This window comes from Cetorhinus maximus, chromosome 12 (assembly GCF_964194155.1).
Source record: "Cetorhinus maximus chromosome 12, sCetMax3.hap1.1, whole genome shotgun sequence".
In the NCBI taxonomy this organism is placed as follows: domain Eukaryota; kingdom Metazoa; phylum Chordata; class Chondrichthyes; order Lamniformes; family Cetorhinidae; genus Cetorhinus; species Cetorhinus maximus.
The window spans coordinates 121,179,744-121,193,923 of record NC_135890.1 but is presented as its reverse complement, the minus strand read 5'-3'; the positions used below and the strand labels follow the sequence as shown (position 1 = coordinate 121,193,923).

Genomic DNA, 14,180 nt, shown 5'->3' with positions numbered 1-14,180 from the left:
AAGGATCATCCTCCGCCATTTCCGCCAACTCCAGCATGATGCCACCACCAAACACATCTTCCCTTCACTCCCCCTGGTGGCATTCCATAGGGATCATTCCCTCCGTGACACCCTTGTCCACTCCTCCATCACCCCCTACTCCTCAACCCCCACCTACAGCACCTCCCCATGCAAACGCAAAATATGCAATACCTGCCCCATCACTTACTCTCTCCTCACCGTCCAAGGGCCAAAACACTCCTTTCAAGTGAAGCAGCATTTCACTTGCATTTCCCCCAACTTAGTCTACAGCATCCGTCGCTCCCAATGCGGTTTCCTCTACATTGGAGAGATCAAACGCAGACTGGGCGACCGCTTTGCAGAACACCTTCGGTCTGTCCGCAAGAATGACCCAGACTTCCCTGTCGCTTGCCATTTCAACACTCCACCCTGCTCTCTTGCCCACATTTCTGTCCTTGTTTGCTGCATTGTTCCAGTGAAGCTCAACGCAAACTGGAGGAACAGCACCTCATCTTCTGACTAGACACTTTACAGCCTTCCGGACTGAATATTGAGCTCAACAACTTTAGATCTTGAACTCCCTCCTCCATCCCCACCCCCTTTCTGTTTCTTCCCCCTCCCTTTTGTTTTTTCCAATAATTTATATAGATTTTTCTTGTCCCACCTATTTCCATTATTTTTAAATATATTCCACCCATGGTTTATTTCACCCCACCCCCACTAGAGCTACCTTGCTCATCCTGCTCTCCAATCTTAATTAGCAAATTCTTTTAGATAATATCACCACCTTCAACACCTCTTTGTTCTATTGTCTGTCGTCTTTTGGTTATCTCCTCCTATCACTGCTTGCTTGTCCCCACAACTCCCCCCCACCCCCAAACCAGCTTATATTTCACCCCTTTCCTATTTTTACTTAGTTCTGTTGAAAGGTCATGAGGACTCGAAACGTTAACTTTGTTCTTCTCCGCCGATGCTGCTAGACCTGCTGAGTTTTTCCAGGTATTTCTGTTTTTGTTTTGGATTTCCAGCATCCGCAGTTTTTTGTTTTTAACTTCAGCAGTGTTGTGTGTGCAGAGCAGTGTGCAGAGCAGTGTTGTGTGTGCAGAGCAGAGACAATGTAAGATCAAAAGCTGCTGTAAGCCTCCAACTGTCTCCACAGGAACTACAATGAAAAGGACCTCATTTTGAATTCATAAGGTGAAAATGCTTTGCCTGGTGTGTGGTTAAGTCTATGGGTTGCTGTTGCCTTAATGGAGATTAGTTTGGGAACTTGTTAAAAGTTATGATCGTAGTAATTTGTAGCCATGTGTATATATTTAACTTGTGTAAATTAATAAAATGTTTCACTTAGCCTAATATAAAACCTTTCGAGAACTGGTGGTATGATTCCTGAATTTAGAGTTGCATCTCCAACATAACACTTAAAATTATAGGTTGTGACAGTTGTTTAAAGTTTCCCTCTGGGATATTTAAAAAATAATTCAGCTTTACCAGCTGTTCGGTCATAACAGAGGGACTACAGAGTTAATGCGGGTAGATCGAGACTGGATACACATCAGCCATTAATTCATTTCAATGGTGGGAGAGGTTTGAGCAACTGAATGACCTCCATCTATTCCTGTGATCAATATTAACAAGTGTCCGAATAGAGTAAGAAGGGTTTTAGAGAGAAGGTTCAGCCCATATTTCTTTGTAGAGATTTGAAAGTCCTTTCTGATTACCCCTTACTTCCCAAGAAAATATCTACCTCATTTTAAACACCTCAGTTGTCTTTGTATTATTGTGTTTTGGAGCAGTGGGTTTGACAATCTCATGACCCTTTAGTGCATAGTGTATTTCCCTGGATTTGGTTATCGTGTCTCCTAGCTCTGGACCCTTCTCCCAAATGGAAGTGTCATCCCTAATCAGTTAGCTCTCTTCATTAGTCTAAAAGAAAGACTTGCATTTTAATAGCCCCTTTTACGACCTTGTACATTCCAGCCAGCTTTATAGCCAGTGACGTATTTTTGAAGTGTGGTCACTGATGTGACGCAGAGAAAGCTGAAAAGTCGGAATTAGGTCATCCCTCAAACTGCATCAATTCGACTTGGTTTACGGCTTTGTTTCTGGGCAAGTCAGCCCCGGAGTTATGTAGCCTCCCATCAAAATCTTTCTGTGTTCTACCTGAATAACAATTGTGTGTTACTGTGTCCAAGGTGGGACTCTCCCTAACCCCTTTTTTTTATTTGAAGATTCTGTCGGGAGACTGGTTGAGTTATCGCAATGTCTTTCCAACTCTCGTGCCTGAGTTCAAGTCTAGCCAAAGACAATATTGTGGAAGCCTCTCCCACGCTGACTGTCAGGGGCCAGCATGTAGTGGGAGGTTGTGAAATGGCTGTTTATACTGGGAACCCCAAACCCCACTAATTTTCTCCCCGAGACTCCTGAACCCAGTGGCATACGATAGATGTACTTCAATTCTCAGTAATTCTGTGGAATTTAGCACTCGCACTAGAGACTGAGCTTACCTGAGCTTGTAACTTGTGACTGAATTGGTCAGATATGAATTGAGACATTGCCTTGATACTCAGCGCTGCTGTTTGAGCACGGGGAGGACCCACAACATTGATCTATGAGGGTAGATTAGGGGGCACTTGGGTCGTTTACCCTGCAAAAATGGTGACTGAGTGTGGAGGTTTATGGCTCAGTAGGTAACAGCTCTGCATCAGTGGTTTCGAGTCCTACTCCAGAGGCTTGAATGCAAAATCCAGGCTGACACTCCAGAGGAGGATTGAGGGAGTGCTGCATTGTCAGAGGTGACCACCTTTCGTGTGAAACGTTGAAGCGGTCTGCCCTCTCAGATAGATGTACAAGATCCCACAGCACTATTCTAGAGAAGAGTGCGTCTGTTCTTGAAGGTGCCCTGGCAAATGTTTATCATTCAACCAACACACTAGATTATCTGGTCATTATCACATTACTGTTTGTGGGATCTTGCTGTGTGCAAATTGTCTGCTGCGCTTCCCTCATTCCACCAGTCACCACACTTTGAAGGTGCTTAATTGTGTGTGAAACATTTGGGATGTCCTGAGATCGTGAAAGGTGCTATGTAAATGCAATTCTTTCTTTCTTTAAGCTATGAAGAAATGTTAACTGAGAGCATTGCTTTGAACTAAACCAGGGTAATGAGATGGGGGGATGTCCACCTTCTAAGTGACGCTAAACAAATTTCAGACTGATGCCAGGAATCATTTTGTCACGATGACTAGAGAACTCATGCAGCAAACTCCAGGAAGAGGGCTGGAGGCAGGGATCTTATTCGGGAAACAGTTGGGGTGTGCGTTAGACGGGGAGAAGACAGATGGAATTGTAGCTTTTTTGATTTTGGGATTGGGATGGGCTGAATGGCCTTCCTCCTCTGAATTTGTCATGTGATGGGAGCTTGGAGTGAGGTTTATTTGTGTTGATAACATTGCTGCTCAGAGGAGCTGAGAGTGTCTGTTAAAATAATGACTTTTGTTTTTCTGAAATCCCCAAAATCAATTGGTTGTGCTGTAAGGGTATTTCGGTTCTTGCAGGATGATATTAACATTGAAACCTTTCTGTTTGCAGATAAACATGATGCATGGAAGGTGGCCAAACTGAAGGTGCTGTTTGAATATAGTATGCACGCATTCTGATACAGGGAGTCCAAAAACAATCCCCTTTCAGAGAGACTACACTCTACCATAACCCGCTGGGTTCAGGAGCTAAAATCACCATTACCATTCGTGCAGATTCCACAAACTTGCTCTCTCAGATCATGGGCTTTACCTGGTGCTTATGATGTCCTTTTAAGTTGCTTCGTTGCCCCTAGCTTTGTGGGTGTGGCTGCTTAGTCATCATAACTTGGCAAATTAATAGTTCAAACTTCGTTAAAACTTCCCTGACTCTTGTCCGCCATGTCCAAGATTTCTTTGAAGGCATTACATTGCAGAGCACATATTTATAATGGATGCATAAATCTCATTCTCTTAACAAAAAGAAGGATGTTGTCCTGGACCTTTATAAAACACTGGTTCAGCCTCAACTAGTGTATTGTGTCTAATTCTGGACACCACACCTTAGAAAGGAGGCGAAGGCATTAGAGATGGTGCAGAAAAAGATTGACCAGAATGGTTCCAGGGGTGAAGGACTTCAGTTATGAAGATAGATTAGAGAAGCTGGGGTTGTTCTCTGCAAAGAGAAGGTTGGGAGGAGATTTGATCAAGGTGGTCAAAATCATGAGGGGTCTGGACAGAGCAGATAAGGAGAAACTGTTCCCATTGGTGGAAGGGTTGAGAACGAAAGGGCACAGATCGAAGGTGATTGGTGAAAGAAGCAATGGTGACATGAGAAAAAGCTTATTTATACAGTGAGTGGTTAGGATCTGGGATCCAGTGCCTGAGAGGGTGGTGGAGGCATATTTAATCGTGGCTTTGAAATGGGAATTGGCTTAAGATCTGAAGAGGAAAAATTTGCAGTGCTATGGAAAAAGTGGTGGGGGGTGTTGGAATGAAATGAGTTGCTCCGGCAGTGAGCCAGCATGGACATGACAGGCTGAGTGGCCTTCTTCTGCACTGTAACCATTCTATGATTATTATGGCTGCACTGAAATTGGCCAATTTTTCCAGCAATCTTGTGGGCCAAATAATACCTTGTATATTGGTGACACCTGGGAATGAGAAAGATGGGAAACTAATATGGAAAAACAGAACGCCTTTTCTGTTCACTCCTGTTCTACGACTAAATGTGACTCTGTAGTGGAATGAGCTAGTTATGTATTGGTGGTCTGATCAGAGCAGCTAATTGTCTATTTGGCTTGCACTGATTTCATTGTGTCTTATACTAATTTCTACATTCTCACAAACAGGAGCACAGAAGAATATTTGAGCGACTGTGGCTGGCGTACCTTAAACACAAAGTAAGCCCCTTCAAAAATTATGCCTCCCATGCGTGTTGCCTTTAACTCGTTTGCTGGTTCTGTGTTCTGGTTTGGACTGAGGTTATATTTCACATATGTACCGTTATTTCATTTATATGTCTGTAGCATTCAATCATATTCCTTCAGTTAACCTTCCTCTTAAATATTAAGAGGAAAATGGAACTATTCCTCTTATGCTGTAACGATATTGCAAAGTATTCCCAGCATGTAACAGGTCATTCGGCTCAACTGTCCTTTGCTGTTGTTTATGACCCACACAAGCCTCTGTCCACACCATCAGCATATCCCTCTATTCCTTTCTCACTCTTGTGTTTATTCAACTTCCTCTGAAGTGTATCTGTACCTCAACCACTCCTTTTCCTAATGATGTTCACATTCTCACCACTCTCTGGGTAAAGAAGTTTCTTCTGAATTCCTCATTGGATTTATTAGTGACTACCCTGTGTATATGACCCCCTAATTCTGGTTTTCCCCAGATCTAACCCATGAAGCCCCCTCAGTCTTCTCTTTTCTAGAGAAGAGAGCCCAGTCTGATCAACCTTTCCTGATACATATGACCTCTCAGTTCTGGGATCATACTTGTGAACCTTTTTTGCACCTTCCCCTGTGCCTCTGTTAACATGGAGACCAGAGCTGAGCACAGTGCTCCAAGTGTTGTTTAACCAAGGTTCAGTACAAGTTTAACTCACTTCAGAGAACACCCTGAGAAATTACCTCTGCCTTAACGCTTAATGTGGGGGTAGCTAGTGGTGAGTATCATAATTTGAAGGATTCTCGTGGACCTCTCCTTTTCTTTCCAATGAATTCACCTCAGGTACAGGACTGTGGCAAGCTTTATCCATAGATCCCTGTCCTGATCTGTTCCTTTCAAGCTTGTTTGTGGAACATTGATCGATTCTCAACCCTGCAAGTGGCTGAGCTGTTATTGTGAAACTTGAAGGCATTTTAAGCAGTAAACAGGATGTGTATTTCTGCAATATCACATAACTCTGTGGTGATGTAGTGTACTTGCTATGAAAACAGCAGTTTAACACTGATGGCTTTATTCTCTTTCACAGTTTCTGTTTAAAAAAAAACGTGCACCTTTTAATGAATACTTGAAGGGGAGAAGTATTCAGGGCTGTGGACAAAGAGTTTTTGTTCTTTGTCCCTCGGTGGGATGTGGGTGTCGCTGCCGAGGTCAGCATTTGTTGCCCATCCCTAATTGAACTGAGTGGCTTGCTCGGCCCTTTCAGACGGCAGTCTACATTGCGGTGGGTCTGGAGTCACATGTAGGCCAGAGCGAGTAAGGATGGCAGATTTCCTTCCCTACCAAATGGGTTTTTACAACAATTGATAGTTTTACGGTCACCATTACTGAGATTAGCTTTCAATTCCAGATTTATTAACCGAATTCAGATTCTACCGGCTGCCGAGGTGGGATTTGAACCCGTGGCCCCCAGAGCATTAGCCTGGGCCTCTGGATTAATGTTCCAGTGACATTATCACTGTGCCACCAGCTCCTCCTAATGTGGATGGAGCTAATTGAATAGCTTTTTCTAAGAGCTGATACAGGTACCATGGGCTGCGTGGTCGTCTTTTGTGTTGCAAGATTCTAATATAAAATTTCCTATTCCATCTTTGTCTCTCAGACTTCCTATCCCCCAGCTCCCTCTAACCAGGCTGCTATCAAGGTACCTGCTGGCTCTGCTATAAGGAGTCAGTAAATGGGTGATTAATAACCTCCCATTCCTTTATATCGGAGCCAGCAGGAACGATTAAATGTCTCCACTTGTGTTACCTCAGGAATTTCAGATTCTAAGTCCATTTACTGAGAGACTATCCTCCTGGAGGTACTGCAGGATCATTTCATTACCGTCAATGGTGTCGCTCATAACTTACAGAATTTGGAAATTTTTTTTTTTGCAAAAATATACTTTATTCACAAAATATCTTCAACAACATTTCAAGCCATTTCAAAATCACCAAAACAAAAATACAATCAGGTTCAACTTTTACAACGTGTATCACGAAATGCATTGATACAAAAAATGAATATTACAATCATTTGCAGACATTCATTTTGAGCTGTACAGCCCGAGGGGGTTTAAACAGTTCCCAGCCCCTCGGTGCCCTGTGGCAGAAAGGTCTTAGACAGCGACCCTTCCCCATTGCGCCTTTGCGGCGGCTGCCCCAAGCTTTAGTGCGTCCCTCAGCACGTAGTCCTGGACTTTGGAATGTGCCAGTCTGCAACACTCGGTCGGGGACAACTCTTTGCGCTGGAAGTCCAACAAGTTTCGGGCAGACCAAAGAGCGTCTTTCACCGAGTTGATGATCCTCCAGCTGCAGTTGATGTTTGTCTCGGTGTGTGTCCCTGGGAACAGCCCATAGAGCACAGAGTCCTGTGTCACAGAACTGCTCGGGATGAACCTCGACAGAAACCACTGTGTCTCTCTCCAGATCTTCTTTGCAAAGGCACAATCCACCAGGAGGTGAATAATGGTCTCTTCCCCACCACAGCCACCTTGAGGGCAACGTGCAGAGGGAGTGAGACTCCTGGCGTGTAGGAAGGATCTGACAGGGAGGGCCTTTCTCACCACCAGCCAAGCTACACTTTGGTGCTTGTTGGAAAGTTCTGGTGATGAGGCATTCTGCCAAATGACTTTGACAGTCCGCTCGGGGAACCATCCGACAGAATCCACCCTTTCCTTTTCCCGCAGGGCCTCTAAGACATTACGTGCCGACCACTGCCTGATGGACTTGTGGTCAAAGGTGTTTCTCTGCATAAATTTTTCCACGAGGGACAGGTGGTATGGCACGGTCCAACTACTTGGAGCGTTCCGCGGCAGCGTGGCCAGACCCATCCTTCACAACACCGGGGACAGGTAGAATAGTGACACTTGGTGTTTGTATACTGAGGGTCTACACACCGCTTGATGCAGCCGCACACAAAAGTGGCCATCAGTATGAGGGCGATGTTGGGCATGTTTTTTCCCCCTTTATCTGGCGGCTTGTACATCGCGTCCCTGCAGACACGATCTATTTTCGACCTCCAGATAAAGCGAAAGATGGCCCGGGTGATCGCCATCGCGCAGGAGTCTGGAATGGGCCAGACCTGCGCCACGTACAGCAACAGCGAGAGTGCCTCACGTCTGATGACCAGGTTCTTACCCACAATGGAGAGGGAGCGTCGCTCCCACATGCCCAGTTTCCTCTTCACCATAGACACTCGCTCCTTCCAGTTTCTAATGCATGCTCTGGTCCCTCCGAACCATATCCCCAGCACCTTCAGGCCGTCAGCCCTGACAGTGAAGGGGACAAAGGATCGGTCAGCCCAGTTCCCAAAGAACATGGCCTCGCTCTTCCCACGATTTACCTTGGCTCCCAAGGCCAGTTCGAACTGGTCGCAGCTGTGGATCAATCTGCGCACCGACAGCGGATCTGAGCAGAAGACTGCGACATCGTCCATGTACAGGGAGGCTTTGACCTGAGTGCCTCCACTGCCTGGGATTGTCACTCCTCTTATGCCCGGATCCTCCCTGATGGACTCAGCAAAGGGTTCTATGCAACACACAAACAGGACAGGGGAGAGAGGACAGCCCTGCCTGACTCCAGATTTAATAGGAAAGCTATCTGATTCCCACCCATTGATTGAGACTGCGCTACTGATGTTAATGTAGAGCAGTTGGATCCAGTTGCGGATTCCCTCCCCAAACCCCATTTTGGAGAGCACATCCACCATGTAGGCGTGCGATATTCTGTCAAAGGCCTTCTCCTGATCCAGGCTGATGAGGCAGGTGCCCACACCCCTGTCCTGCACATAGGCAATCGTATCCCTGAGCAGCGCAAGGCTGTCAGAGATCTTCCTGCCCGGCACAGCGCAGGTTTGGTCAGGAGCTGCACATGAAAACAGATGCCCAATTATGACCTACAACAGAAAACAAGCCCACAGCCAGCCAGCCAGCTTGCCCCATACAGTCGTGATATCTTGTGCGTCGCAGTAAATCCACTCCTTGCCCCTCCCAGAGACATGTAATATCGTGAGACAGGTGAAGGAAAAGCACCGCACAAGCCCAGAGCTGTCCTGTTGACCTCCCATCACCACCTGATTTCCAGCAGTCAGGCTTGCAGCCGAAATCAGCTTTCCGATTTTCCCGCGGGGCCGCTCGTTTAGGATTTCTCCTCTTGATGGTGCTGGTAGTGTGTCAAATGGCATTCAGTCATAATGGAACTTAATTGTGGTAAGATGCAAGAAACAAATGACTCGATGACCCGTGAGAATCAAACTTGTGTGTTTCTTTTTATCAATAATGATAGTTAAAGGATGTCATTGCTAAACCTTCAGCGGTATCAGCTCGACCATCAAAGTAAAATAGATTTATTTTTACAAGTGAGTGAATTAAATGGAAAGCTTTACAGCCACTTGACTTATGGGGCTCGAAGTGTAGTGTGCTCACCATTCAGTTAGCTGTATGATCACTGACTACTGAAGCCCAGCAGTTATTACAGTGTGGATCGTAGTGCACACAGTGTGACACTGCTCTACCTGTTATTGTACCACAGGCAGTAACGCATTTTATATTATCCAAGAGAATACCATTGGTAAAATCCAGCCCCCGCCCCCCCCAAGGTCATGAGGTCTAAGAGTTAAGTATTGTGAAATTGAAATCCGTTTGCTTATGGGCTGGCATTCTGAGGAATGACCATGGAAAGCTTAACAAATTGCCTTAAAAACCCAACTGCTTCCCCACTGCCCTGCGCCACCATTCCTAGCCTAGCCTAGCCCACATGTGACTCGAGCCCCACATCATGCGATTAGCTCCCAGTGCCCTGGGAAGTGCCCAATACAAACCAACAATGGCTATGCGAGAAAGGACCAGCTTCACTGCCTCAGGGCAATGAGAGAAGGACAATGAATGTGGCGTGGTTAGAGATGTTACAGGTTTTAAGCAAGTGCAGGTTCAGCGAAAGGGTTCTGCCCTATCAAAGGCCTTTGCTCTTGTTCTTCTCCCTGTCACTCCCCACCTTTCCCTGCCTCTGTACTAGCTTAAAACCTGTTAAATCTCCCAATTCTATTGAGCTGTTAGCTCTGTTTCTCTCTTCATGGATACTTAGCATTTTCTGTTTCTGCTTACAGTTGACAGATAGTTAATAACTTAGTCAGGGACAGGACCACAGGGACTGCAACGGTTTATGAAGGCGGCTCACCACCACCTTCTCAAGGGCGATTAGGGATGGGCAATAAATGCTGGCCCAGCCAGCGAAGCCCACATCCTGTGAAAGAATAAAAAAAATACATCATCAGACCCCAGCTTATTAGGGTCTAATTTTAGAGTGAGTGGGCAGGGATACCTTGAGCTTATGAGACTGTCAGAAACCGCGTTTATCTTAATGGTAATCCACAAAGGTCACATCTGATCATCTTGAAATCCTTGGGAATAACAGGTTATATTAATTATCAGGTAATGTAATACAGTAGAACAGTTGTGTAAGAACAATACAGTTACCAGTTATATATATATATATATATAAAAAACTCGTTGTTAAAAAACCACTCGGGACTGAATCACATGGAAGCTGTCATTGCAGGATGAACAAGCCTTGGTTACGTGAGTAAAAATGGAAAATCCACTTACGAGGCTGAAATATTAGTGAAGGTCTGAAACAGAACTTTGTTTTTTAAACAGTTATCGACTAACCTTTATAAGAAGGTGCTGGTGATTTTGCATGAGTCCATTTTGCCAAACATGAGCAAGCCAACCCTGATGATTGATTTCCTTACGGCAGCTTACGAGATAGGTATGTGAACAAGAATGTAGAATGTACTGTCTTTTTAAATTAAAAATCAGTCTGATTATTTGCTTGTTTGTGCATCTCTGTTTTTCATTCTTTCATGGGATGTGAGTGTCGCTGTTTAGACCAACATTTATTGCCCACCCCTAATTGCCCTTGAGAAGGTGGTGGTGAGCTGCCTCTTGAACTGCTGCAGCCCATGTGGTGTAGGTACACCCACAGTGCTGTTAGGAAGCAAGTTCCAGGATTTTGACTCAGCGACAGTGAAGGAACGGCGATATATTTCCAAGTCAGGATGGTGAGTTACTTGGAGGGGAACTTCCAGATGGTGGTGTTCCCATCTATCTGCTGCCCTTGTCCTTCTAGGTGGTAGTGGTCATGGGTTTGGAAGGTGCTTTCTAAGGAGCCTTGGTGAATTCCTGCAGCACATCTTGTAGATGGTACATACACATTCCCCCCACTATGCGTCGGTGGTGAGGGGAGTGGATATTTAAGATGGCAGATGGGTGATGATCAAGCAAACTGCTTTTTCCCTTAAGCAGAGTTCACATCCTCGCAATGAGGATTGACCTACACTGCCCAGTATCCGGTTATAATTGGAATGGTTTCGAAATGTAACACTGAGTTCCCTTATATCCTGAATCACAGCAAGTCCCCTTCACCAGTCACCTCTATGCTCACTGCTGTATTTCCTCTCTTGTAACAGTGACTACACTTCAAAAGCATGTCATTGGCTGTAAAGCGCTTTGGGACTTCCTGATGTCATGAAAGGTCCTTTACAAATGCACCTTTGTGACTCCACCATCATTGGTAGGTCCTTTAGCTGCCAGTTTGACACTCTGTAGCTTCGTCCCTAACCCTCCCATCTTGCCACACCAGTTTTTGCCTCTTTTCCATTCTCCTCCCAGTTTGTAAGGTTTCCTCAACAGTGTCTTTTAGTCATTGGCCCAACCCTCTTCCCAAAATCCTGTCCAGTTCGAAAGTGCCTTAGAATGCTTCCATATACCACAGGATGAGAGCAGGTGACTAGTGTAGATACCAGTACTGATTCTTGCTTGTCCTGTTTGTGGACTTTGCCCTCTGTGAAAGGTTTAACTGACATTGTATCCTTGACTTTTGTAGGAGGAGCCATTAGCCTACTTGCCTTAAATGGACTCTTCTATCTTATCCATCATCATAACCTGTAAGTTTCTCTGTCTTGTTGAACATTAGCAGTTAATAAACCACAACCCTAGCTCCTTCATTAGACCACAGCTAATCCTCTAAATCTGAAATCAAATTTGGGAAGGTTTAGCCTTTTTATAAATAAAGACCAGCAGTTATTGATTTGACCTGGTGTGAATGTGAACTTTCACAAATAGCACAACTCACAAATGTATCATCTCTGTAGTGTGTGCAATCCAGGTGTATGTATTTGAAATTATATTGACCATCTGGATTCCTTGTGAGTGTTGTCCTTGTGTCGTCTGCATATGTGCACAGTCTGGGTGCAATGTGTGTGTGTGTATAGCATGTATCTGTGTGTGCATTCCCTGTGGGTGGAGGTGTGTGTGTAAACTCTGTGTGTGTATGTCTATTTCTCATGTGTCTATGTGTGTGTGCCTGTACTGCCTGTATTTCTTGTGTATCTGGGTGGGGGTGTGTGTGCGTGTATGTGTGTCTGTATTTCTCGTGTCTGTGTACTGTGTGTCTGCATTTCTCATGTATCTGTGTGTGCATTCCCTCTGGGTGGGTGTGTGTGTAATTCTCGTGTATTTGTGCGTGTATTTGTGCGTGCATTCCGTGTGCGTATGCAGACAGTCTGTGCCTATGTACCAGTGGAAGCAGTTTCTCCTTATTTACGATATTTAAAAAAAACCTTAATGATTTGAAACACACTCTTAATTCTCCCTTTAACTGTCTCTGCTCTGAGGAGAACTTGTCCCCCATTCTAGTGAAGCTCTTCGACCTGTGTGCTTCTCTCTGCTGCTCAGAGCTGCAGCTTAATTGCTTCAGAAAATTCTGAACTGTGAAACATAGGTTGCTTAAGGGACTATCTAACTTTTATATTTTTTTAATTTTGTAAATGCTTGTTTCTTTTTTCTGTGTGGATAGAGAATACCCCGACTTTTACAAGAAGCTGTACAGTTTGCTGGACCCGTCTGTGCTGCATGTGAAATACCGGGCACGATTCTTTCACCTGCTGGATTTGTTCTTATCCTCCAGGTCAGTATTTGCAACCATATCACCCAGTCTCCTGTTTACACTCGAAAGTACAGGTTCAAAGCCACATTACCAAACCCTGTATATTTGGTTAGATTTCTATCTGTCCTGCTCTGACAATGCAAGAAGATACAATCGGTTCGTGCACCTTCACTGCAGCTGGTTGCATTCCACAAGCTCATTATTATTTCTCCTCGCTTCCAATGTACGTTCACTTTTCATACATCCCCGTTGACCCCACTGTTAATGGCAGATCCTTCACCCCAAATCTCTGACATTCTCTGCCTAAATCCCCTCCCCTATTTTCCCCACTTTACCAAGTCCCTTCTTTTCAATTAAGCCCTCCATGGCTTGTCTGTCTGCAGCTGGGGACCTGTGCATTTCTGTTTGTGAAGTAGAGTCATGGAATCATACAGCACAGAATGAGGCCATTTGGCCCATCATGCCTGTACCAGCTCCTTGAAAAAGCTATCAGGTTAGTTCCACTCCCCTTCCTCTATCCCCATAGCCCCCTGAATTTTGTTTTCCTTCAAGCATTTATCCTGTCCTCTTTTGAATCTGTAACTCCTTCCACCATCTTTTCAGGCTGTGCATTCCAAATCATAACTTGCAGCGTAAACTAAAACTTTTCTTCATGTCGCCTCTAGATCTTTTGCCTTTCACCTTAAATCTGTATCCTCTAATTACCAACCCCTCTACCAACAGAAACAGTTACTCCTTTTATAATCCATCAACTCTGAGAACCTCTAACACCATCAACAGCTTTAGCCAAGTCGAATGTTTTTCCCTAATCCACAAAGCAGGTGTGCAACTACTTGCTGGTATTCTATGCCTCTTTCACTTAACACCCATCACTGCTAAAGCCCCTCTAGTTCCACAGCGCTTCCCAAAACCAAATCGATCATGGCTGATGTAATGGATTGCTTTGGCTTCCAATCTATTCAAGTCCAAATCATCGATATTTATCACAAAAAGCAAAGGACCCAGCAATATATATCAATGATTTGGACTTGGATGTAAAGGGCATGGTTAAAAAAATTTCAGATGATAACAGTAAACCTCTAGATTGGATTTGCTCTCCACAGCTGAGTTGCAGCCATCCTTTACCCCTGTGTATCTGACCGATTGAAATTTGTGGGGGTGTATATGGCGTTATGGCACGGCGGATGGTAAACGCCGCGCTGCTCAAATCCCAGAGGGAAACTTGAAACAGCTGCCAAAAAGGTTTCTGAGATTCGTGTAGTATGAGGAGCGGCTCTGACAT

General features: G+C 44.8%; 1 protein-coding gene across 1 annotated transcript in view; it reads left to right on the top strand.

Annotated features, from left to right (window-relative positions):
• The window catches only part of noc4l (nucleolar complex associated 4 homolog), a 43,293-nt gene that overhangs the window by 18,729 nt on the left and 10,384 nt on the right, over positions 1–14,180 (top strand). Inside the window, exons 7-11 of the mRNA XM_078554527.1 lie at positions 3,592–3,626; positions 4,871–4,921; positions 10,609–10,720; positions 11,837–11,897; positions 12,809–12,919. Coding sequence (XP_078410653.1) covers positions 3,592–3,626; positions 4,871–4,921; positions 10,609–10,720; positions 11,837–11,897; positions 12,809–12,919 — 370 coding nt within the window. The remainder of the gene's footprint in view (positions 1–3,591; positions 3,627–4,870; positions 4,922–10,608; positions 10,721–11,836; positions 11,898–12,808; positions 12,920–14,180) is intronic.